Raw genomic sequence first — 25,025 nt, 5'->3', positions numbered from 1 at the left:
GCCCAGGCGCGGGGCCTGCCGCAGTGCCCCCCCGCCGGGCAGCGCGCGCTGGAAAGGCGCCGGCGGGCCGAGCGCGCGCGCGCGCCCCGCTTTGGCTGCGGCGAGGCCGGTAGGAGGTCTCGCGGCGTTTCGCGGCTGTGGGCGGGCCCGCGCGCGGCGGGTTTTGGCGGGCTGGAAGAGCGGTGCGGCCGTTGGGGGACTGCGGTCCGCTCGGCTTCGTCTGTGGAACGGCCCTGAGCTGCTGGGAGCCATGAGCGCGCTGTGGCAGAGGGACCATTTCTGGCTGTACGTGCTGGGCCTAGGATTCGACCCGGAGATTGAAGGCGGACTGTTTAAACTGAGAGAGTAAGTGCGGCGGTGGGAGCCGGGGAAGGAGGAGGGGTAGCCATTTTGTAGCTGCTGGCCCTGGAGCGGAGTCCCAGATTTCCCCGTGGAGGATATGGTTTAAGAAGGGGGGAAGGTCTCACCTCGGCCACCGGGGAGACTAGTGCTTTTGGTGGTGCGTGGGATGGGAAATGCCTGAATTGTACTAATGCTGAAGAAATAAAACCCAGGAGATAGCCATAACTCCGGTTTTCTTGCACTGCGATGGATGCATTCCGCAGAGTTATGTCGACTGAGTGCTGATTGGCGCTGTACCGCGTGGTTTGAAAACTTGGCGCAGTGAAAACTCGCTAACCGAAGTTATTTTAAGCTGGTTAATTAGGATGGAGAATGTGTTTTTAACTATGTAGCAAGTAAAGCATTTGATGTACGACTTAACATTTCACTCTTTTGTGATCTCAAGTGGCCAGTAAAAATGTTAATTTAGCATCCTCACAACTTCTGATATATCTGTTTGTTTATGTATTAGGAAAACTTTCGATAAATCAAACCAAAGTGCATTCGCTGCCCTTTTGCTCTTCCTGTGTGCTAAGCTGGATTACTCCCGTGCTAAACCTTTAATGTAAGTACTTGGCATACGAGATTATGGCTGTGTACGTAATGAAAGCATGGTTTATGAAGTTGCTGAAGGGAGAAAAAGCATAATTAAAAAAAAAGTTTTCTTCTGATCACAACTCTGTAATGTAGCAGGAACCTTGTAATTTAGTTGTTTGATATCATCAATAACTTTAGGAGTTTGTTAAAAACTTCCATAGTAGCTAAATTATCCACATTTCCTGTTTATTTTCGTGGCCAAACAGTAAGTAACGTTTCCTAGTTAAGAACTGATAACAAGATACTGCAAATGGCAAACTCCCCATCTTCCTTAGAGTTTTTTTTTCCTGTGTCTGAGATATTTTACCTTATCCATGAAATAAATTGTGGAAGACCAAGGATATGAAAACTGTCAAATTTCTAACCGGTTTTTTCCCCACTCTGCAGTTTTCAGACACAAATACGTCTCTGCAACAAATCTGTCTCTGAAACAGCCTGTAATTGTAGCAAGAGGACCATGTCTTTTAATAAACTTTGCTGTTCTTAGTCTAGGCTATATCCCTTTAGTTTTAGTCTTCTCCAGGAGGCACCACTAAGAAATCTTAGTCTTCTTTCATTTTTACAGTAGTTAATTAGGTAACTGAATATGTGAAAATGCTTTCAATTTGATTTTCTCTTCTTTTTCTTCTTTTTCATCACCCTTTTGTAAATGAAAGAGCCTGTTACGTTCCAGGATTTGGTGTCACGAATTCTCAGTTTAGGAAGAAGTGCTGTGACTGGCTAAAGGCTATTTCAGTGAGTGGCAATTAATGATGAACTGATTTCTGTGTTATCATTTGTTTTTGAAAGTAGTGCTTGTAGGTAGGACTTCTAAATTGTCTTACTAAAGAATTCTATTTCACCCTGTGCCTTATTTCACAGAGTTTTGCTTAGATTTGTTTGAGGAAAAAAATGTGACGTGGTAGAATTTACATGATAAAGACTTAATCTTTGGTCAAAACTGCTGTGGCTTGCTCCTGCATAGTGGAGTTTGATTAAACACAAGTCTATCAGTGAAGGGGAGAAGGACCTAGGAGTCCCGGTGGATGGAAGGTTGATCATGAGCCAGCAATGTGCTCTGGTGTCCGAGATGGCCAATGCCATACACAATTCTGAGGTGTATTGGAAGGGCTGTAGTTAGTAGGTCATGTGAGGTTCTGCTCCCCCTCTACTCTGCCCTCGTGAGGCCACAGCTGAAGTGTTAGATCCAGTTCTGGACCCCTCAGTTCAAGAAGGATAGAACTGCTTGAATGAGTCCAGGGCAGAGCCACAAAAATAATTAAGGGAGTGAGAGAGCATCGTATGAAGAAAGGCTGAGAGAGCTGAGGCTTTTTAGTTTGGAGAAGAGGAGACTGAGGGATGACCTCGTTAATGTTTATAAATATGTACAGGCTGAGTGCCAGGAGGATGGAGCCCAATGACAGGACAAGGAGTGGAAGTTGAAGCATAGGAAGTTTCATGGAAATGTGAGGAAAAATATCTTCACTGTAAGGGTGACAGGACACTGGAACAGGCTGCCCAGGGGGTTTGTGGAGTCTCCCTCTCTGGAGATACTCAAGACCTGCCTGTATGTGATCCAGTGTGATCTGGCATAGGTGATCTTGCTCTGACAGGCTGTTGGACTAGGTGATCTTTCGAGGTCTCTTCCAGCCCTTAACATTCTGTGATCCTGTGACATCAGGAAAATACACGAATGAAAAACAGTGTTTTTTCAAAGGCAGGAAGAAGTATCAGTCAAAGAGGGCATAGATTTCTAGCATTTACCTAACACTGATGTCAGTCTTCGTGTTGAAACTGTCTTTTATGTATAGAACTAGGGATGGCAGGGGGATCAACATTCAAAAAGTTTTAGTCTCTTCTGTGGTGGCAAAGTAGTTTGAGCTTTTTGTCAGACTAGCTAGTAAGTAGGCTGCAGTATGTTTGATAGCTGCTGCTGAGGCTTCTAACTCTTAGATTTTTTTTTTATTTTCTTAAGGTACAAGAAAGACGTTTACCATACATTACACCTTCTCTCTTTCTTTGTCCTGGTGGTCTTAGAGTTACTCAACTACTTTATTGGCTTGCAAGATACATAATGGTTAAGGACCTGAAGGAAAACTCTGTAGGTAAGCTGTAATGGAAAAAATAAATACATTTCGTTTGTCACATTCACAGTGAAACTCTCAAATCTTCACTATATGGATATTTAAGTAGTCTCAGTTCACAGTCTTTCACAGAATACTGTGCATTTGCATAGAGGTATTGCTGATAGAACAGTGTGGGTTGCTCTGCTTTCTGTTCCTTATTGGGTCTTGCTCCAGGGTTTGGCTGTGTATGTGCAGTGTTGCACACCGTTACCCACACAAATGATTGTTTGATCCTAAATAATTGGACCGCTATACTGTAGTATTTTTCACAACTTGAAGAATTTTGAAGGGCCAGAACTGTCTGTTGTAGACATCATGTATTTTTTTATTGTCCTGAAGAATAAGGAAAGAGTGAGAGGAGTGAAGGAAAATGTATACAACAGAAAGAAATATGAAAAAAAAAACCAACGTACAGTGTGTAGTGTCATTTCAGTCTTGGTAAAATGAGTATTTTGATTTGTGGCTTGTTCAATTCAAATTAGGTGAATTAGCAAGATGTGTATTTACTACAAATGAATAATGTAACACAAACTTTCATTTAGGCATTGATACATCTTTTGCTGAAGATGGAGATTCAAGATCTTCGGATGTACACATGGCAAGGGCAAGATGTAGAGTTGCGTGCAGTAAACTTTTGCAAGTTTTTCAACAGGAAGATTTTGTTTGGCAAGAATATGAAAAAAAATCACAGTAAGTAATGCTTTTTAAAATGATGTTTTCCTTAAAGTTGATTTTGTGTGCTTTTTTAAAAAAGGTTTGAGGAGACAGTCTGATTTACCTCATGAGTTCTGTTGAGCCTTTCCCCCTGTACCTTGTTTGACAGTTTTGCTGTTTGTAGGGTCTTTTCAGAAGCAGAGTAGTCTAAATTTTTCTGTATTTAGAAGATATGTATTTTGGAAGATACAGTTACTCAGGCATTAAAAATGACAGAGACTTCTCTGCGTGTGTACCGTTATGATATCTTAACATTAGAATGGTCATATTTTAGAATGTGAACGGATAAAACTTTTATTGCTTACTTAATTACTGTGTGACCCATTTTATTTACATAAACCTGTAATGATTGAGTGCTACCCCAACACAAAAGTGAGGGGGACAGTTTGAGATGAAGTGGTAAGAATTTACTATAACCGAAGATATCATAATCACAATACATTATTACTTTAGCTAATCTAATAATGCATAATTACCTTAACTTAGTCTATTTGCAGAAGTGCAGTGAAGTATGGGGAGAAAAAACCCTAGCATAAAACAGAAAACAAAAACCAGTGCTACCCCATTCTCACATGTCTCGCTGCCATCCCTGCAGAGAAGAGCTGACATCCAAGAACCCAGGACCCAGAAGCAGAATTACGCTATTATTTATTATTTTGTATAGAATACATTCCCTGTTTGAAAAACAAGAATGACTGGAACTCTCTGTGGCCCCAGTATTATCTGTCAGTGAAATTTACAGAGTATGGGTAGGAAAATGTGCTTGACTGCAGCGCTGTTGTGACAGTGGCAGAAAAGGAGGAGAATTTCCATTGGAGGTGTAAAGTTTCAGTGTCTGTAGTGTTGCCAAGCAAGAGGACTTGCTTTATTTCATGTTTATGCATCAAGATCAGAGGCATCAAGGGAGATCTCATGGTGGCTGTCTGTATTGTTATACTCATTCTGTACAAAGACACAGAGATACCTTGCCATCATTTCAGAACTGCTTTGTCATCTTTGGAAGGATAGAAGCTAGCTAAAGGGGTGAGCCCAAGGGGTGGTAGTACTTCAAAGTCTTCTGGCTAATCATGAGCAGAGTTTCTTTGGGGTTGATACTGGGTCTTATACTATTCCTTGTCTTCGTAAAGGGTATGAATAACCAGACTGCAAACCCACCAAATTTGGAGATGATGCCAAAGTGTGAGGAAAGTAGGTATGCAGGTATGAAGAGCCTTTCTGGGTTTCAAGACTTGCTCAACCAGACTTAGGTGACATTTGACCAGGATAAGTGTGAAATCTTGAATCTGGGATGGAATAATCCTCAACAACAGCATAGGTTTGTGGGTGTGGCTGGAGAGCTGCTCTGCTAAGGAGAACACAAGGTGAGAGTAGGGTTGGGACACAAGCTGAGTGCAAGTCAGCAGTGTGCCCTAGTAGCTGAGAAGACTTACAGCCTCCTAGGCTGTATGAAAAAGAGCACAGCTATCAGGTCAAGAGATGTATATCACACTACCTTAAAATTCTAAGGCAACACCTGGAATACTGAGTTCCAATTTGGTCCCCTAAGTTCAGATTGAAAAGTAGGATTTTTACAGAGGACTACAATGACTAGAGAGTTCTAGAAATTGACACATATGAGTGAAAGCTGTAGAAACTGAGTTTGATTAACCTGAGGAAGACAAAGCTCCAAGAGTCTTCCAATACCTAAGAAGTAGTTCTAGAGAAGATTGAGGTACTTAATTTACAAAAACATGTATGGTGACAGAAGAAGGGGCAGCAGGCTAAACATCCTTAATGAAAATGTCCATTAGGGTAAAAAAAAAATCTCATGTTGGAACAATTGAACACTAATGTAAGGCCCAGAACAATAGTGGAATCTTCCTTGATGGAAACATTCAAGACTTGGCTTGACAAGACCATGAGCAGCATAATTGAAGGCTCTTCTTCCAATAGGACTCTTAAACATGTGGCTTTAGAGGATGAAGTCTCTTAACCTTATCTGTTTTTTGTAATTCTGCATCTCTCAGCCTGCTTGAAAACTCTTACTACTCTTGTTTACCTTGAGTGGTATCGTTCAAAAAATTAATTCTGTATAGTATTTTTGGTTCTCAAGGCCGACATCATGAAGGTTTTCCGTGTTTCTGTAAAGCAGGCCACTGTGTTTTTACATCCGTAAGCATTTAATAAAAGCACTTCAGCTTTGGAAGCTGGTGGTCCAGCTTTTTGAAACTGAAGGATTTGGGTACGCTGCAATTGCTGAGTATATTTGGAAGTTTAAATCGGTGACTAATATTTCAAGTAACTTCATTAGTGTTCTTAGTTATAATAAAAAATGTTCCATGGTGTGGTAGTTTAAAACTAACACTCTAGCCTGATTCTAAATTCTAAATAAGAAAGGCAAATTACAGAGATGTTGAATATCAAAAATAGTACCAGGTAAATAAAATAGGGGATTTGACGCAAAAGAAAGTAAGTCTATATTAAATTCCATTTGCTTGCTGGATCAGTATATAGTTTGCTGCACACACTATTCTTTTTCTCTTCTTCACTTGGGCTGGTGCTTTTGCTACACTGACTTTTGTCTGAGACTCTTGTTTTGGCAAAGTACTAACAGCAGGCCTTTCTGTTTTCTCTGAGGAGAGAGCTATTTCCTTTTCCTTTGTCTAGAGGGGTGTGGGAAACAATTCGAGAGGGTCCTTGTGGTGTTTCTGAATTGTATGTAATGTAAATATATTTTGTACATATACATTGTACTTTATGCTTCTAGAGTTTAGCTTGCTTGTAAATATAGCTTCATTTTTGCTTCCGAACCTTTTGAACTAGTCTGATTATTTATTTTGGGGGTAACTTCAACCCACCACACATGAACACGGCAAAATTATAGCTTATGCTTAGTGGTTTTCTTGCCCTTTTTTTACATAAATTCATGATGAGAAAGTCAAGTATCAGGTCTTTCTCATTGTTCCAAACCTACCTCATTGTGCAGATTTGGAAACAATAGGCATGAGTGGTTTCAAAAATCTGTAGTAACTGCTAGCTTTTTCCCTAGGCTTTTGACTGAAGAAATAGAACAGATGAAGTCTGAATATGAAGCCCTGCAGAAACAGTCTTGGAAGTAGGTGTTTTTTTTCTTTTCCCTTGGAAACTAATTTAGAATATATAAAGTAGATTTCCTACCCTATTTTATAAAATAGGTTGTGAATTTCATTGCAGTCCATTTGAACTTTTGTTTTGCATGTGCATACAGCATGAAACAAAATGATGAAAACAAAAGTTATGAAGCTGAGAGAATTCAAAAGGTGAGCATTTTTTCTGTTGTGGCACCATACTGCATTTCTTAAAATTTCTCTAACTCTTAGTGTCAGATGCTGTTTTTTCCACATATCTACTTGTGAATTTGCTACCTCTTTCATCTGCCTTTATGCTATTTTGATGCTCAGTCATTTAGGTATTATGGCAGACATTTAAAGAGCATTTTTGTCCTTGCCTACTTAGGTTCGCAGCATGTGGACATTTATAATGGAAATGCTCACATCTCTGAAAAATGAAAGAGAAGTTGTGGCTTCAGTACTTGACGAACTTGAAGATCCTCTTAGTCAATGCGTTTTGGATGGAAATGTTGTTTTCAGAATTCCAAAAGTGTTAACTCACAGAGCTGAAAGAAATGCACATCAGGTAAGTAGTTTTCATGCTTCTTGATAAACTGGAGGGTAGTTTTTTTTTTTTTTTTTTTTTGGTTAACAGTGATGTGATTAAGTACCTTTTAAAAAGGAAAAGTACTTCACAGATAAGCAATGATTGCTCAACGATGGACAATATATCTAATTAGTATGTAAAAACTTGCTATAATTGTAGCCAATAAAAAAGAGCAACGTGTTTCAACTTTATAAAATTCTGCAGCTGCATTGGTAAGTCTGCCTGATTAGTACTTGGTTTCTTTGGTTTAGACATTGTAGCTAGGGTGATCCGTTAAGCTCTTGCTTTAATTAATAGGCCCTCTACACCTGCCACTTCTTTTGGGGCAGTGGTTAAACAGAATACCTCATTAAATAGGAGAATGACTTGCGGGGTGCTGGTTGATGAGAAGCTCAGTGTGAGCCAATGATGTGCACTTGCAGCTCAGAAAGCTGGCTGTATTTCAGAGTTTCATCAAAAATGAAGCGGCAAGAAAATTAAGGGAAGAGGGTCTTGCTCTCTTCTTCACTTTTGTAAGACCCCACCTGAAATACTGTGCCTAGCTCTAGAGTCCTCAGCACAAGATGAAAATGGAACTATTAGATTGGGTCCAGAGTAGTGCCACAAAGATAACCAGAAGGCTGCAGGACCTCTGCTGTGAAGACAGGCTAAGACATTTGGGGTCATTCATCCGACAGAAGAGGAAGCTCTGGAGAGGCATTATCACAGCCTTCCAGTATTTGAAAGGGGTGTAACGGACAGTTGGAGAGGTACTTTGTAGAAAAATGCATAGTGACAGTACAAGGGATGATGGCTTCAAGCAGGAGGAAGCTAGATTTGGGTTAGATGTTAGAGGAAGGTCTTTGCTGTGATGGTGGTGAGACACTGGAACATGTTGCCTAGAGAAGCTGTGGAAGCTCTGAGCCTGGAAATGTTCAAAGCCAGGTTGGATGGAGCCTTGAGCAATATGGTTTAGTTGAAGGTGTCCCTGCCCATTGCAGGGTGTTTGGTACTAGATGTTCTTTATGATCACTTCAACCCAAACCATTTTGTGATGCTATGAATTAGAACACAATGTCTCTTTGTGTCTCTACTGTGTCTACAGAAGACAAAACTTACTGAAATGGATGTGGTTCACTAATTATTTTTTCCTTGCTTGCTATATACTTCAAGTATGGTAATAGAAGTTTATATGAAGACAAAAACCTGAACTTCTTAATAGTCATGAAGTTATTAAATGAAGCCTTGAGAGCATTGAGAGATGAAAATTGTCAACCTGAACTCAATGAACTTCACGCCATTGAGAGAATGGTTGCGTGCTTCAAAAAAGAGCAAGAAACTTTAAACACAATGAGGTAATTGTCTGGAAGTTTTCTCTGGTTCCTTGTTCTTGAGTCTAAGCATCATGACTTCCTACCTTGTACTCTTCTCTAAAACAATCTGTAGTGAGAACGTGTTGGTTTGAATTTTTTTTCCCTTTTTGCCTCTGGGAAATTTACATTTATACTGATTATCTATAATTCTTAACAGATGAATTTCTAGATAGCTTCTGTTCTTTTGTACTTGCTTCATTATTATTTTAAGACTTCACTTGTGTGGGTTTTTTTAAATTTTTTATTTTCTTATTGTATGAATTATTTCTGGGATTTACAAACTGTGTCTGAAACTGACCTAGACAAAGTTTAAGTGAATGTCTCATAGTGTGTATCTCTTACTACAGCTCTTCCACTTCTGTAAAAAGTATGAAGACCTATGTAGTGGATCTTCTTTAGGCTGTGAATTTCAGTTAGCTCCTAGTGCAGGCATAAATAAATGAATAAGTTGATACATACCTCAGAGGTCTTACTCCACAATACGTCATCTTTATGCAGAATTGTTATCTCCATCAGCAGATATTAGTTTAATTTTCTGTGTTCATATGTTACAGGCTGAAAATAGAGCAACAGCTTTGTGTGTCTGGAAGTGCATCTGTTGCTAGAAATCAGGAAGACTGGGAAATGAAGTGGAAAAGCTTTCTTGGTGTGCACCCTTCTGACTTAATCTCAGATCAGGATCTAGTGAGTAGTGAATGTTCAGTTTATCTCATTCTGGGGTGAGAAAGGGTGAACAGGAGAGACCAGGTACAGCTAAGCTTGTGTTGTGTTTTTTTTTCAAAAGAGAGCTGACAGAAATTAAACTCTCAAATAGGAGAGAAAATACAGAATTATATTTAGAGAGAGAAAATACTGAGCTAGACATTATAAAGCAATTACCCCATCCATGGCAAACCCCCTTGAATTTTTCCCCATCCTAAAAAACCCAAATCTACACTCCCCAGTGCTCCAATCCTCCCCCTGCCAGCAATGCCTCCGCCATCCAAAGAGGCCTACTACTTACATGTTATTCCCAATAAAGTGGCTCCTATCACACACACAGGGCAGGAGGAGGAGGAAAGGAGAATGAGCTGACCTTGTGAGTCTATAAAAAGATAGCAGAATTATGGGGTTGAATAACAATCTTCTAGTCCCCTGAAATTTTTTTAACACCATAGCCTCAACTTGGGACAGCTTGTTTTGTGTTGCAGTGCTTTAGCATTTATATGTAAAGATAAGGAATTGGATAGCACAATGTAACAAATTGATATATGAATTATTCTTTCTTGAAAAAGATGCATCTGACTTAATGAGGGAACTATCTTACCCTGAGAGCAAGCTTATTGGTTTTGGTTTGTCCATGTCCAACCACAGTGGAAACTGAGCTTTCATGTGCTATCATTCTGAACATCTGTTGAATTCTGACTTTCCCTTGTAGAGTATTCTGCTTGAAGAATGAACAATAATTTTCATTCTGGCACACAGTGATCTAAGGGTTACCTTCGCCCAGCTACCCAGCAAAAAGAGGAAAAGATAAATATTGAATCTGACAACTGGTTTGCAGAAAAACTACTGTAAATAATTGCTAATTTCTGTTGATACACCCTTTTTTTTCCAGTATGTTTGTGTAACATGCTTGTTTTTCCTTAAAAAGCAACTTGGTTTGTTAAGATCTTCGCCACCTTGTTCTTTTGATGTTGCAGAAGAAAGAGATGAGAATAATGTATTTTGTCATCATCTAGCATCAGCCTTAGGTGGGTGAACAGAATCTTCTTTTACTTTGCGCCTGCTGCCTCTGCCACAGTTTTTCAAAGTGGAGTCTAACAGACTCTGCTTGTGTTGCAGTTTTATTCGATGGACTCCCTGCCACACTACCTTGCAGTTTTTCAGCCTTGGTGCATCTCAGAGATTTCTCTGACGCTTCTAATGTGTCAAAAACTCTAATGCTGCGGTTGTTGATGTTTTTTTCTTACACGAAGCATGTTGGTACAGATTTACATGTACAAAGTTTTATTTGTGGGTTCTAGAGAATGCATTCACTCTACAAAAGTCTCTTTGGGTTGGAGGAGTAATAAGAGAGAAAGAAGATAAAACTTTTCCTATTGGCTATCTGGGAGAAGAAACTGAAGGTGTCCTTCCAGGAAGGCATATTTCTGAAGTGCAGTCTGAAATAGTCAGCTGTTTGATCAAGGTCTTAATTGACCACTGTATTGGTTGTTATCAGTTACTAGGTTAACAGTGTTCTTCAGAGCTCACTGTGTTCAGACATAGGTGCCACTAATCAGCAGATGAGCCAATTGTATTTTACTGGGTAGTGCTATTGACAAGGTGTTAGCTGTCTCTAGTGTAGATTATAAATGAAAATCTATGAAGCAAGGTGGAAGAGGATGGGGGGAAGGAAGCTTGATTCATAAGACTTTTGCAGTCTCTTTTAGGAAAAATGACCTAACAGATGTGTGATTTGACGGTGCAGAGCAATAGGGAGAAGATACTTTTTTGTTGGAAAGGTGACACCACTGCTTCAGCAATTACTATGTAGATGTAAGGCTAGAAGTTGCAAAGAAAAGGGTACAGAACTGCAGATGGGAGGTCATTTAATTTCAAATACGAAAGCACTGTGCAATAATTCTGTGAACTTGTGATAACATCAGGAAACTTGAGATGAACTGGTGCATGTGGTGTTCTCTCCACTCTTTGGTTAAGATGGTTGATCTGAGAATCCAGCCACTGAGAAATCAAATTTTATGCCTATTACATGGTAACTTCAAAAGTTTTATCTTACTGAACTTATTGAAATGAGCTTGGATTTTGGAGGTGATGTTGGGATTACAAAAGAAAATGCTATTTAGATGAACAGAAATTGAAATTAGTTTAGTTAAGAGAAATACTTTGATGGTTTGACCCTAACAGGGGGCCAGATGCCAATCAAAGCTGCTATTTCACTCTACTTAGATGGACAGGGGAGCAAGAAAATAGAACAAGAGGCCCGTAGGTCAATATATAAGCAATTTAATGGGATGAAAAGGAAAAGCAAAAGTGAAGGCTATGTATAGAAGCATGATCAAACAAAGATGTTATTTTCTACTTCCCTTTCGCAGACAGTGTTAAGTCACTCCCTGGGAAGCAGGGCTTTGATACATGTAGCAATTGCTCCAGAGGACAGACACCATCAACAAACAAACGTGAACCCGAGCCGCAGTGTGACCAGGTGGCCAGGAGGGCCTGTGGCATCTTGGCCTGTATCAGGATCAGTGTGGCCAGTAGGACAAGGGGGGTTATTCTTGCCCTGTACTCATCACTGGTCAGGCCACACCTTGAGTACTGTGTCCAGTTCTGGTCTTATCAATTCAAGAGAGATGTTGAAGTACTGGAACGTGTCCAGAGAAGGGAGACGAAGTTGGTGAGGGGTCTGAAACACATGCCCTATGAGGAGAGACTGAGGGAGCTGGGATTGTTTAGCCTGGATTAGAGGAGGCTCAGGGGTTACCTCATTGCTGCCTACAACTACCCAAAGGGAGGTTATAGCCAGGTGGGGTTTGGTCTCTTCTCCAAGGCAACCAGCAACAGAACAAGTGGACACAGTCTCAAGTTGTATCAGGGAAGGCATAGGCTTGATATTAAGAGGAAGTTCTTGCCAGAGAGAGTGATTTGCCATTGGAATGGGCTGCCCAGGGAGGTGGAGTTACTGTGCCTGGAGGTATTCAAGAAAAGACTGGATGTGAGGCATTTAGTGCCATGGTCTGGTTCAGGGGTCCTCAAACTACGGCCTTTGGGCTGGATACAGCCCCCAGCGTCCTCAATCCAGCCTGCCAGTATTTACAGAACCTCCCTGCCTCCCTCCCCGCTGGCGTTTGAGGGGGAAACCAAGCAGCCACTTCCTGCCACTTAATCCACTCGCTGGCCTCTGCAGCCCCCAAGCACCTGCTGGGACTGAGCTGGAACCAAACTATAGTCTGGCCCCTGACACTGCTGGGCTGGAACCAAACTGTAGTCCGGCCCCTGACAGTGTCTGAGGGACAGTGAACTGGCCCCCTGTTTAAAAAGTTTGGGGATCCCTCGTCAAGTTGATTGTCTAAGGCTGGGTGATAGGTTGGACTGGATGATCTTGGAGCTCTCTTCTAACCTGGTTACATGCAGTCAGGAGCAACATAAATAGGTGCTAGTGCATGTGTGGTTGCAGATGGTACCCAAGCGAAAAAGGATTGATTCCACTATCTTGCTTACATATTAATATAATTTTCTTGAAGTGTTCAAGAAACTGTGTCTTGCAAATAGTCACTGGTGTCACTTGGGAAGCCTCATTAAAAAAATTTGAAGCAATAATGAAACTTATTTTGTTTTTCTAGATATTTATGACTCTCTTCATGAAGAACATTTTGAGAAAGATGATGGGACATTAGAAACTGTGATGGATAAGTCAACACCATCACCAAGGTGGTATGATGTTAATGAGAAATTGATAAAAATGTGATGGAAAAACAGAAACTCATTGAAGTTAAACATTGCATCTCTTGAGACTTTATGGGATATTTCAGTAGTCTTCTTCCATGTTGCATCCAGGATAGCACTAAAGTAACTTTTTCCAGCTGGTGACTAATTGATCAGCTGGTTGCTGCTGAATAGGATGTGCAGCAGTCAGGTTGCAAGGATTTTTTTCACTGTTTAGCTACTGTCTTCCAAGCTTTAAGAGGCAGATGGAGAAAAGAGAATTTCTCAGGCTGTGTTGAGGTAGATATATGTATACAGTATAGGCTGAGAGCAAAATAACATTCACAGGAGCACTATGTTTGTTTAAAAAAAACCACAATAAAACACACTAAAACTAAACCAAAAAACTCTTGACTCTCAAACAGAATTACTGTACTAAACTTTCTTCAACAAGCGTTTTCTCACAAATCTTTTAGAGTCACTTTATTCTGCAAATTCTCTTGCTGCCATTCAAGTTAAATATAGAACAGAAAGCAGTAATATTGTAAAAGCTTTTGCCTGTTTGTAATTGTGCTTGGTACAAGAAGGCCTCATGACCTTTTGAGTAACAGTGTGTTCAATATTATAACTCCTACAGATACTTTAAAGGGTACGACTAGGTCAGGAAGTGGGTTAGCAAAAGAAGGCTGACCTATACTTAGACTTCAGTAGATAGAGGTGTACATGAATGTCAGAAACTGACCAAGTAGCTAATGCTTAAAGCCTAGCTTTTCCTCTGTGACTTCATACAGCACAGATTTTTGTCTGTCTCCCATTCTAAATACAGGTGATAGCAAATATTAACATTGTGATGTCTGTGCTACCTAACAAGTGAGGACTCTACCTTACCTTTTAGAGAGCTCAGGAGTTAATACTGTGCTCATCAGGAGTGATATGTCAAGTTTTTGATAGCCAGGCAATTCTTATATATTAGTAATTTCATATGGGAACAGACTTGTGAAAGCTATAGGTCGTTCAGAGGGAGAATGTCTAGGTAAAAGAATATTATCAAGTTGGCAGAGGACTTTTCAGTTACCTTTGATGGGACAATACAGAGGACTTGCTTACAAAATGTATTAGAATTGCTCATTTTTCTGTTTGGTAATCAAGGTACAAGTTTTGTTAATGACTAATTTTGGGAGACTGATACACAGCTAGGGCTAATTCTGCTCTAGTTGTCATGTGTTCTCCCTAAAATAAAATTGCCTTCTGATGACCGGGACGAATTAAGGGAAATCGTAACGGACAGATACGGGGCAGACAATGTGCATTCGCCTTCTACTAAGAGTGTCAGATCACTTGTTTACTTACTCTCTAAAATAGTCTTTTTTTCTTTCTGTCTTTTTTTTTTTTTTTATTTCCCTGCCCTCTTCCTCCCTTTCCATCCCTTCCTTCAGTCTCTCTTCTGCACCTTTGGAGTTGCCAGAAGCATCTGAAAACAGAGAAGTATTAATTTTAAAGATTATTATTAATTAATTTTCTAGCTGAGATGTTAAAACTATGGTACTTGCTCTGCGTATTATTTTTAAGCTCAGACAGTATCTGGGGAGGTGGGTTATTGTTTTTTTGGTTCTGTATTTATTTTTTGAGCATAAGTTAGTTCTGTAAGACTAAAAGCTTACCTGTTAGGGAGTAACAGGTTATTAAGTGCAGCATACAAGATCTCAGTGATTCCCTGCTTGGTGAAGCAGTCCTTTTGGTGTGAGCAGTGGTCAGACTTCGATTTCCTAAGTTCTGTGTGAACTTAAGTGTTTCATTGTGGCCTAAAAGCAACTTGGATGTATATTTTTTTTCCATTTTATGGTTGTTCACTGAGGAGTGTTTGTGGTAGTTGCTGATAAATCATCTGTGTTCTGAGAAACACCCTGTCTTAGTTTCTGCTTACACTGTGCTTTTGGTATGATTGTAAAAATATTTAGTGTTTAGCTAAAATTTAAGACTGAAATATTTTTATTGTCTAAACACTTAAGAGCATTGCTGCTTATAATTCATATGATAGTTTCTTCATGCTAATTTTCTGACACTTGAGTTTAAGACTTCTAATATTTTTTCCTAGTATTTGCATGTTGGAACTTGCAGAAGAGATAAAAAGCCTGTGTCTCCAGAGCCTGTAAAAAATGAAAAGGATGAGTCTTCCACTTCACCTGCATCCTCCTCTGTTTCTGATCATGTTATCCAGACAGAGTGTCCTGTCAATAACAAAAGCCATCTTGAGAAAGCCAGAGATGACCTGGCAGAGGAGGTTAGGAAAATTAATTTTAAATTTTGTCTGTGTGCTTTTAAATAATTAAGTTCAAAGAACAAATGACTATTTCATAAAATGTTACAATTTTATATGCATGTGTGAAAAGTTACTCTTTTTGTGCTAAACAGTAGTCTGTATCGCCAAGTATTACATGTGACTGCCCAGTGAAGTACACCCTGAAAACATGGAGATTCTGCAATTATCATAATTGTAACTTCATAGCGAAATGAAGAGCACTTTCTGTAGAGCCATAAGATTTTTAACACCCTATACTTTAATCTGTGTATTAATGTATATATCAAGAATTCAGTGCTTTTTGTTTCTGAAGTTATGTGTGTTGTTTAACATGGGCATGGGAATTTTAAGAAGGTATTTAAATATTTCCTCTTTTAACTATTACATTAAGGGATTAATTGAGGAATTCCTTCACAGGAGTTACTTTAAAATATGCCACATAGCATGTTGCACTTATTTTTCATTTGCTAAAATATTTTAGCTCTAGTCTTCATGCTGTTGCAGTTCTTCACTAGTCTTTTATATATATCCTTTCGGAGCCCATTTACTTATTTTAAAGTGATGAGAAAACTTAAAATTGCATTCTGATTCTTATGCAGAAGAAAAGTCAGGAGGTTCCAGACTTTTCATATCTTTCGGAGAATGGAATTTATTTTTAGCCTTATTTCTGAATAAGGAGGTTATGGTTTTGCTCCTACAGATTGCAAGAACAGTGATGTGTGAGTCGCCTCAGTGTGATGAAGAAAAAGCAATGCCACTAGATGATCTCGTTAACGTGCTGGTTTCTGACCCGTTTTTAACAAGGACAAAAATTCCTCGAACTCCAGAAAATTTGCGTAAGTCTAAAACTCTGGAAGTTTTATAGTACTCATTTCTTAGAAATTGGTGCTGTGTTTAGTGACACTGTACATAGAATCATAGAATCAACCTGGTTGGAAGAGACCTCCAAGGTCATCCAGTCCAACCTATCCCCCAGCCCTATCCAGTCAACTAGACCATGGCACTAAGTGCCTCATCCAGTCTTCTCTTGAACACCTCTAGGGACAGCGACTCCACCACCTCCCTGGGCAGCTCATTTCAGTGAAGCTGCAAGTTATCCAAATAGCTTCCTTTGTAGCACAGTGTAGTAGGCCTGATAAGATGGATGAGTACTGTGAATTTGGTTTAACACAGGTCTGTTTATTTTCCTGTGGAGAATCCCCTTTGTGTTAAGAGAGAACACTAAGCATAAACACTATAAAGCAGCTAAATGTCTTCTATCTTGGGTTGTTTATGTTACTGAAGGGAGAGAAGACAGTTCAATTTAGAATATGATAAATAAAATTTCATCTGGCTTCATTCCAATTAGTTACTGAAACTAGAAGCTCATGGAGGAAAGCTATTCAAACAGAGGTCTCATCAGACATGCCGCTGGCCCCTGCTGAGGTAATAAAAGAAGCAGCTCTGGTGGATGCTACTCCTATAATGATGAAGGCAGCAGATTCTAAATTCACATTTCCGATACCTGCATATCCTGTACCTGACTTTGATCCTCCCTTGTTGGAAAAGACATCCCACTTAAGTTCTACAGAATTTAGACTTGAAGAGCAGATGAAGACAAATAATACAATTCAGTCTCCAGTTTTGGAAACATCTGGAAAGCAAAAGACTGCACTGGAATTAACAGACGTTGTTTTGGAGGAAAGTACAGTGAAGCAGACACTTGAATATGTAAAGAAGAGCATGGATCCTCCAGCTGTTCTTTCAGAAAACAACAGTAGAACAAATGTAACACTTTCAGATCCCTTACAAGGTTCCATAATGGATGGGGCACTGTACTGGCATGAATCTTTCTTACTAAGTTCTCTTGGTCATGAGGCTGACTGCTTGGGAATACTAGGTGAGACACTTCCAGAAGGACTTGATAGCATAGATTTCAGTGAAACTGCAAGCTTACAGTGTGATGTTGATGAGATAGACAGTGCGTGTGCAACAAGTGGTTCAGAAGATGAGAGGGATATTAAAAACTCAACTCTAAATCTACAGTCCCTGTTGAACATGCAGAGCAGACTGTTGGAAGCTGCAGCTGCAAGTGAAGAGGAGGTGCATCAAACAAATAATGAAGGTGAATCTGTAAGTCATGGCTTATATGGAAATCTTGCACCAGAAAGAAAAGAGGATGAATTTAGCAGTAGTCAAGAAGTCTTCTGTTTGGATGAGGAATTTACCAAGACACCATCACCAAGGTCTCTTGAAAAAAAAAATTCCCTCTCATCCCTGTTGGTGGCCTGTGAACATCTTGCAGAAATGGCATCAGAGGTACACAGTCTTCCATTAGACCTCACAGAGAGATTGAAAGGTGAGTGTCAGTGTACTTTGGCAATACAGTTTTGCTAGTTCTGCCACTGGATGTTGAACAGTTGAACCCTATATAGGAAGGTGGATTATTTGTATACTTAGATGAATGTGGTGGGTTGGGAACCTCGCCTTACCCAGGTAAAATTGGAATGGCTTGGAAGTAAAATAAAGCTATATTGTACAGCAAAGCTGAATTTACAAGCATATCTAGAAAGAATATTTGGGTTTTTTTTCAATTATATAAAATTTAGAAATAACCCAGAAATCAAATCTTCCCCCTTTCCAGACAAAGTCCAGAAGGGGCCAGCACCACCCTCTCTCTCCCCAGAAAGAAAACTAGCAAGGCCTATGTGTTATCTGGTCAGTCAAGGTTAGTGGAAGAGTTTAGAGTGAAGTGAAGGAGCAGGACAGACCCAGTGTCCAAGAGCCAAGAAGAGCAAATTGTTTATACATTGATTTTTTGATACCTCTTAGAAAACCAATGAATCACACAGACTTTAACATGGTTATTCTTTCATGACCAATGCCCTACTCATTCAGATTCTGCACCAGTTTCTCTTATTAGAATATTCCAGTAAGCCTTAAACCACTTCAATGAGATAAAGTACAGGAAACATACTTCCTTTAGTTGTATCTACATCTTCCAGTTAGGACGAAAGATGTTAATCTAATTTCCTACAGTAGTCTGCAGCTACTCTGAAAACCTTAGAGTGCATTATCAATGGAGTAATTGGAACTTAAATTTTGGTAATTCGGTTGCTTTGAAATAGTGTGTTTACTCTGATCAGATGTGGCTACTTAGAAATGTGTTGTAGGTAGTTGGAACTTTTTTAAGTTCAGTCAGGTGTTCATATTCTGTAAATATATACATTTGTTGTGGGTTTAAAACTGGATGTTTTAACCATAGAGAAATCTTACTATAGAGAAATCCTCCGAGGACTGGATAGGTACAGGGAGATGGACACTGGAAAGTGAAATAATTTGCTACTTCATCCCATCATTCCTGCATCTCATATATAAATGGACACCTCTGTCTATTCTTCCCATTTCCTCCCTCTTTCTGCTCTCAGCCAGACCTTATCTATTGTGGGAGAGGTTTGCAGCCTGCCTCAGCCTTGACAGAGCTAATTGTTACTGCATCATTTTGCAGATCACAGAGGGTTAAGGACTGAAAGGGACCTTGAAAGATCATCTATCTGAACCTCACTGTCAGAGCAGGATTGCATATACCAGATCACACAGGAATTTAAGACTCCCACAAGGTGGATCTTGAATATCTCTGGAGAGGGAGTCTCCACAACCTCCCTGGGCAGCCTGTTCCAGTGCTCCATCACTTTCAAAGTGAAAGAATTCTTGCTCATGTTTCCATGAAACTTCCTGTGCCTCAGTTTCCCCTCATTACCCCTTGTCCAGTCATTGGGCATCACTGAGAAGACCCTGGCTCCATCCTCTTGCAACTTCCCCTTCACATATTTAAAAACATTAATGAGGTCACCCTTCAGTGTCCTCCAAGCTACAAAGCCCCAGCTTCCTCAGTCTCTCCTCATAAGAGAGATGTTCAACTTAATAATTTTTGTGGCTCTGTGCTGGGTTCTCTCAAGCAGGTCTCTGTCCTCCTTGAACTGAGAAGTCCAGAACTGGATATGATATTCCAAATGCAGCCTCTCCAGGGCAGAGTAAAGGGCGAGGAGAACTTCTCTTCACCTACTAACCACAGCCATAATACACCCCAGAATACCATTGGCCTTCTTAGACACCAGAGCACATTGCTGGCTCATGGTCAACTTCCATCCACCAGGATTCCTAGGTCCTTCTCCCCTTCACTGCTTTCCAAAAGGTCAGTCTCCAACCTATACTGACCTATAGAGTTGTTCTTTCTCAGGTGCAAGACTCTACACTTGTCCTTGTTGAACTTCATTCCACTTCTTCCTGTCCAGACATCCAGTCTGTTCAAGTCTCCTGAGGAACTCCACTAGACACAGGCCTCTTACTAGACTCCATCTCATCAACCGCAACTTTCTGTTTTCCTTTCAACCAGTTCCCAATTCACCTCACTACTCAATCATCCAGACCACACTGCCTCAGTTAAGATGCAAGGATGCTAGAGGAGACAGTGTCAAATCACAGAATTAACCAGGTTGGAAAGGACATCTATGATTATCGAGTCCAACCGATCATCAGCATCTTCTAATTAACTAAATCATGGCACTAAGTGTCTCATTCAGCTTCATCTTGAGACACCTCCAGGGATGGTGACTCCACCACCTTCCCAGGCAGTCCATTCCAATGGGCAATCACTCTTTCCATGTAGAACTTCTTAATATCCAGCCTAAACCTGCCTTGGCACAGTTTGAGGCTGTGGTCTCTTGTTCTGTCCCTGGGTGCCTGGGAGGAGAGACCAACCCCCACCTGGCTGCAGCCTCCCTTCAGGTACTTGTAGAGAGCAATAACTTCTCCCCATAGCCTCTTCTTCTTCAGGCTAAACAACCCCAGCTCCCTCAGCTCCTCCTCACAGGGCTTGTGTTCCAGCTTTCTTACCACCCTTGTTACCCTTCTCTGGACATGTGTGAGCATCTCAACACCTTTCTTAAATTGGGCGGCCCAGAACTGGACACAGTACTCAAGGTGTGTCCTAATCAGTGCTGAGTACAGGGGTAGAAGGACTTCCCTGGTCCTGTTGGCCACACTATTCCTGATACAGGCCAGGATGCCATTGGCTGTCTTGGCCACCTGGGCACACTGCTGGCTCATGTTCAGCCTACTGTCTACCAGTACCCCCAGGTTCCTTTCTGCCTGGCTGCTCTCTAGCCACTCTGTCCCCAGCCTGTAGCGCTGCATGGGGTTGTTGTGGCCAAAGTGCAGCACCTGGCACTTGGTCTTGTTGAAACTCATGACATTGGACTGTGCCCACCCATCCAGCCTGTCCAGGTCCCTCTGCAGAGCCATCCTACCCTCTAACAGATCAATGTATGGTGTCATCTCCAAACTTACTAATGGTAGACTCAATGCCCTCATTCGGATCATCAGTGAAGACATGAAAAAGGACTGGGCCCAGCACTGATCCTTGTGGCATACCACTAGTGACTGGCTGCCAACTGGATGTGGCACCATTCACCATCTGTGGTGGAGGGTTGCAAAGCCCTCATTTTTACAGAATTGTGGCTCAAAGACCATCAATCACGGGGTCAAAACCTTGCTCCGCCGCTGCATGACTACAGCCATGGCACCAGCTGCTGTTCCCAGCCTGTGGAAGAATTTCTTCTCCAGCGGGCCGTAAGCTGTAAACATGAGACGTTGTTTTGGGAAAAGGACCTTGAGTCGGAGACACTGTGAGCACCCTACGCACACCTGCTGGGGGCTGACCCTGCCAGCCTCCTGGGGTGGGACCACAGGTTGTTTTAGTAAGAAAATAACCTATCTGTGCCTTACACATAACTTTGAGCCAATCGGTATTGTAGACTTGTGCCAGCATCAGTTTGGCTGGATACACCTTCCTTTGAACACTATTTAAGACATTGCATTGCCCTGATAAACTGGCACTCGCACGGGCACTCGCACTCGCTCTCTCACACACAGACACACACACACATGGCACAGCACAGCTCGGCACGGCACGACTGCAGAGCCGACTCGCCAGCGCTCCGAGCTGTGTATTCGCCAGCCTTCAGACGCCAGCGCCCAGCTTGGCTTGTACCTGCGGAAGCTCAGACAGCGCGCTCTAATAACTCCTGAACTGTTCCAATCCACAATATTTGGGACCCTTCAAAACTGACTCTGGCCAGTAAGTAACTGAAAACTCGATTTAAGCCAGAATAATCTCTCAAAGCCTTCCATGGAACTCTTTCATGCCACAGACTCTCTTCCTAAATCCTTTCAAATCTTTGCTGAATTCCTAATTTGTTATTCATAGACATTCTGTAATAATAATTTGCAACCGCATACAAAGAACTTGTGGGGGGTAGTTGCAATTAAGTTTGGGGAAAGGGGATTCCATAGCATATATAATACTAAATCTTTTAAACTCTTTAAAAATCGGCCTCGTATTTCATTCCCCAAAACCCAGACAAGCCCCTTCCACGACACCATCACTCTCTGGACCCGGCCCTCCAGCCAGTTCTTAACACAAATGCCTTACTGAAATTCAGATAAAACACATCCACTGCTCTCATCATCTGTCCACCTGCTTATATCCTCATAAAAGGCTATCAAACTGGTCAAACATGACTTCCCTTTGGTAAAACCCTGTTGACTGCTACTAATGACCTTCTTGTCCTTTATGTGCCTAAGATGCTCCATTACCCTCCTGGGGAAGGAGGTAAGACTACCTGGTCTGTGGTTACCTATGTCCTCCTTCTTTGCCCTTTTTGAAGACTGAAATGATACTTGCTTTCCTCCAGTCCCCAGGCACCTCTCATGTCCACCATGACTTACCACAGATGATGGACCTAGGTAGGGATGTATGGGGCGGAGGGAGACTTTGAGGCCTGGTGGCTTTGGAGGGTTTTTGGACAATGATGGTCTAGTGAGATCTTGGTACTGTTGCGGAGAGCAGGAATTAATATGTGGCCGAGTCGGGAATTTATCAAAAATAGTTATTATTTTATTTTCCCAAAAACCCGCCCAGATTAATTTAGTTTAATAAGCAGATTCAGTTGCATGAGAATTAACCCACAAGGATACCATCAATAATCTGACAGTTTCGGAAGTCAGAAGTTGGAAAAGGCCTCAGCTATTAATTAATAGCGGTTTCTTACTAAATTAAGCTAAGCCAAATAACTCACTCAGGCTGACTCCTGCGGTCTGTCTTCCTCTTCTTTCCAGCCGCTGCAGGTGAATCGTTAAGAGGTTGTTAAGGGTCGTTAGGCACACAAAGGTGTCAATAGGAAAGCAAATCTTTGAAGGTCTCTGCAGTCCAGGCACAGGGGAGTGTGTGAGCTCAGGCAGACACATACGTCCAGGCACAGGCAAACTCCAAAGCGGGAACCCCAAAGGCGGGAAGACCCCCAGTATTTATAACCTTCGCTAGACAAAGGGCAGAGTTACCACACCTTAGGCGCGAAAGCGCAGGGCCAATCTCAGCCTGGCTCCAGCGCAGGAACTCACGGGGCAGTCCCCCCCCCTTCACGGGGCAGTCCTCCCCCCCTTCACAGCTGCAGGGCAGGCGAGGGGGGAGGGAAACCAGGCAGCTTTTCCCCTTTCCCCCTGAAGTCCGGGCAGGAGAGGAATTTAGGGGTACAGGACTCCAGGACAGGTACAGACCAGGATGGAAAACTAGGTCAAGGCTGAATATGAATTTTGTGTATTTTGCATGTTGTGGATAGTACTTCCATTTAAATTTCCTATTCTTTCCAATCCTGTGTGTAACATTGTCTTTTACTCCTTTGAAGGACAGGATTGTCATTTTGTGTAACCAGTATTGAAGTCTTGAGTTACATGTGAGGTTAATCTTTGAAATGTGCCAGTAATGGTTGTGCACAAGACTTGGCAAACAGATGGTATGTGGTAGAGTACTGAGAATTTAACACAATGAACAATTCTCAAGGAGTACTGAGATCTAAATTGCAGATTGTTGCAATTAAGTTTTGTTTAAAATTGCTGCTGTACTAAGATGATATGATTTTATCTTACTTGGAATAGTTGTCAAAATTGGAAGTACCATTTCATATATATATATATATATAGATATATATATATCTATATATATATATATATATGTATTGTTAATGTGCCGTATGCTTTTGGAGCATTACGGAGTGCCAACCGGTATACTTTTTCTTCCAGATACAAAGCAGTTGGATGAGCAGCTGGGCACAAAGGACCCATCGTCAGAACAGAATTTGTAAAGCAGAAGCATAGTAACGCAGCTGTGGTTCATCTGAGCATGTACTGTCTTTTCCAAGCATTGTCTAGATGAAGAAGCTGCACTCTGTAATTGATAATATAGCTTGTGATGAAGTGGGAATGTTAAAGTTGGAGTTTAGCAGATAACCATCTTATTGTAGAGACATTGACCCCTACGGTCTGATGTATTTACACAAGCACTGCTTAATAAAGTTGTTCTTCTGTTTCAGCATAGCTTTATGCTCCTTTCTTCCAAAGCAAATAAAAGAAATTAAAGGAGAATATCCACCTGTATTTATGTCATGTTTTTTTAAGTGAGATGATGGAAATGAATCTCCCAAATGAAACTAGAGGGAAAATACAGAATTATTTTTGGAGAGAGAGAGAGACAGACATTACAAAGCAAATACAGCATCCAGGGTGAACCCCCTTGAATTTTCCCCCAGCCCCAAACTAAATCTATAATCCCCGGTGCTCCTCCACTGAGCCTAAACACAAGCCTCTGGAGGCCCCAAAACAGGCCTATTCCTTATATGTCCATCCAGTAAATTGGCTCTCACTCAACACAGGGCAGGATCATAGAATCAACCAGGTTGGAAGAGACCTCCAAGATCATCCAGTCCAACCTAGCACCCAACCCTATCCAGTCAACTAGGCCATGGCACTAAGTGCCTCATCCAGTCTTTGCTTGAAGACCTCCAGGGACGGTGCCTCCACCACCTCCCTGGGCAGCCCATTCCAATGGGAAATCACTCTCTCTGTGAAGAGATGGGGAGGAAAGGAGCACAGTCTGGCCTTGCCATGAATTTAATAAGAGATAGCAGAATTATGGGATTTAATAACAATCTTCTAGTATCCAGAGGATTTTTAGCCCTGTTAATTCTCAACCTGGGACAATTTGAAATCTTCCTTATAAAGCAAACTTTGACGTTTTTGAAAAGAGATTTATGAGGCTGGTTGCAGAAGCTATAATGTGGCTGCTAACTTGTTAGCTGCTAAACCAGAAATGTTTATTAATAGTATGTTTACATCTTGATCTCATTGTAGTCAAACAGCTAGAAAATTGGAAGGTCAGATTCTAGCTATCACCTGACAGGAGTAGGCCCAGCTGTTTTCCTTGCAGACCTGGGTTCTAGAGCTTCATGCTGATGACCTCACAAAAATTCCCCTGGTGACAGGGCTTTCATGCCTTGGTAGGAGGCTGGAAAGCAGGACTCCTGATCTCTGGCATGCTATGAGAAGAACCTGGGGCATGCTGCCCTAGGGAAGGAGTCTGTCAGCTGAGATGTGTAGTGCAGCCTTTCCTTCTAGTTGTGC

The 25,025-nt window shown here is 41.3% G+C and overlaps 1 protein-coding gene and 1 non-coding gene across 2 annotated transcripts; both read left to right on the top strand.

Annotated features, from left to right (window-relative positions):
* The first annotated feature begins 704 nt into the window (after positions 1–704).
* On the top strand, positions 705–23,992 carry HAUS6 (HAUS augmin like complex subunit 6). The gene is made up of 17 exons (XM_064140020.1): positions 705–751; positions 854–946; positions 1,635–1,713; positions 2,933–3,062; positions 3,626–3,773; positions 6,826–6,891; positions 7,024–7,075; positions 7,272–7,451; positions 8,625–8,806; positions 9,379–9,508; positions 10,458–10,557; positions 13,150–13,237; positions 14,668–14,716; positions 15,327–15,512; positions 16,231–16,366; positions 16,879–17,868; positions 23,649–23,992. Coding segments are annotated over exons 1-17 (2,673 nt in total). The 5' UTR covers positions 705–749; the 3' UTR covers positions 23,711–23,992.
* Positions 14,407–14,536, top strand: LOC135173757 (small Cajal body-specific RNA 8). The gene has a single exon (XR_010301425.1). It is a non-coding gene; the product is annotated as a small Cajal body-specific RNA 8 (non-coding RNA).
* Positions 23,993–25,025: the final 1,033 nt, after the last annotated feature.

This window comes from Pogoniulus pusillus, chromosome Z, assembly GCF_015220805.1.
Source record: "Pogoniulus pusillus isolate bPogPus1 chromosome Z, bPogPus1.pri, whole genome shotgun sequence".
NCBI lineage: Eukaryota > Metazoa > Chordata > Aves > Piciformes > Lybiidae > Pogoniulus > Pogoniulus pusillus.
The sequence above is the reverse complement of the archived record's forward strand: the minus strand, read 5'-3'. Positions and strand labels throughout refer to the sequence as shown.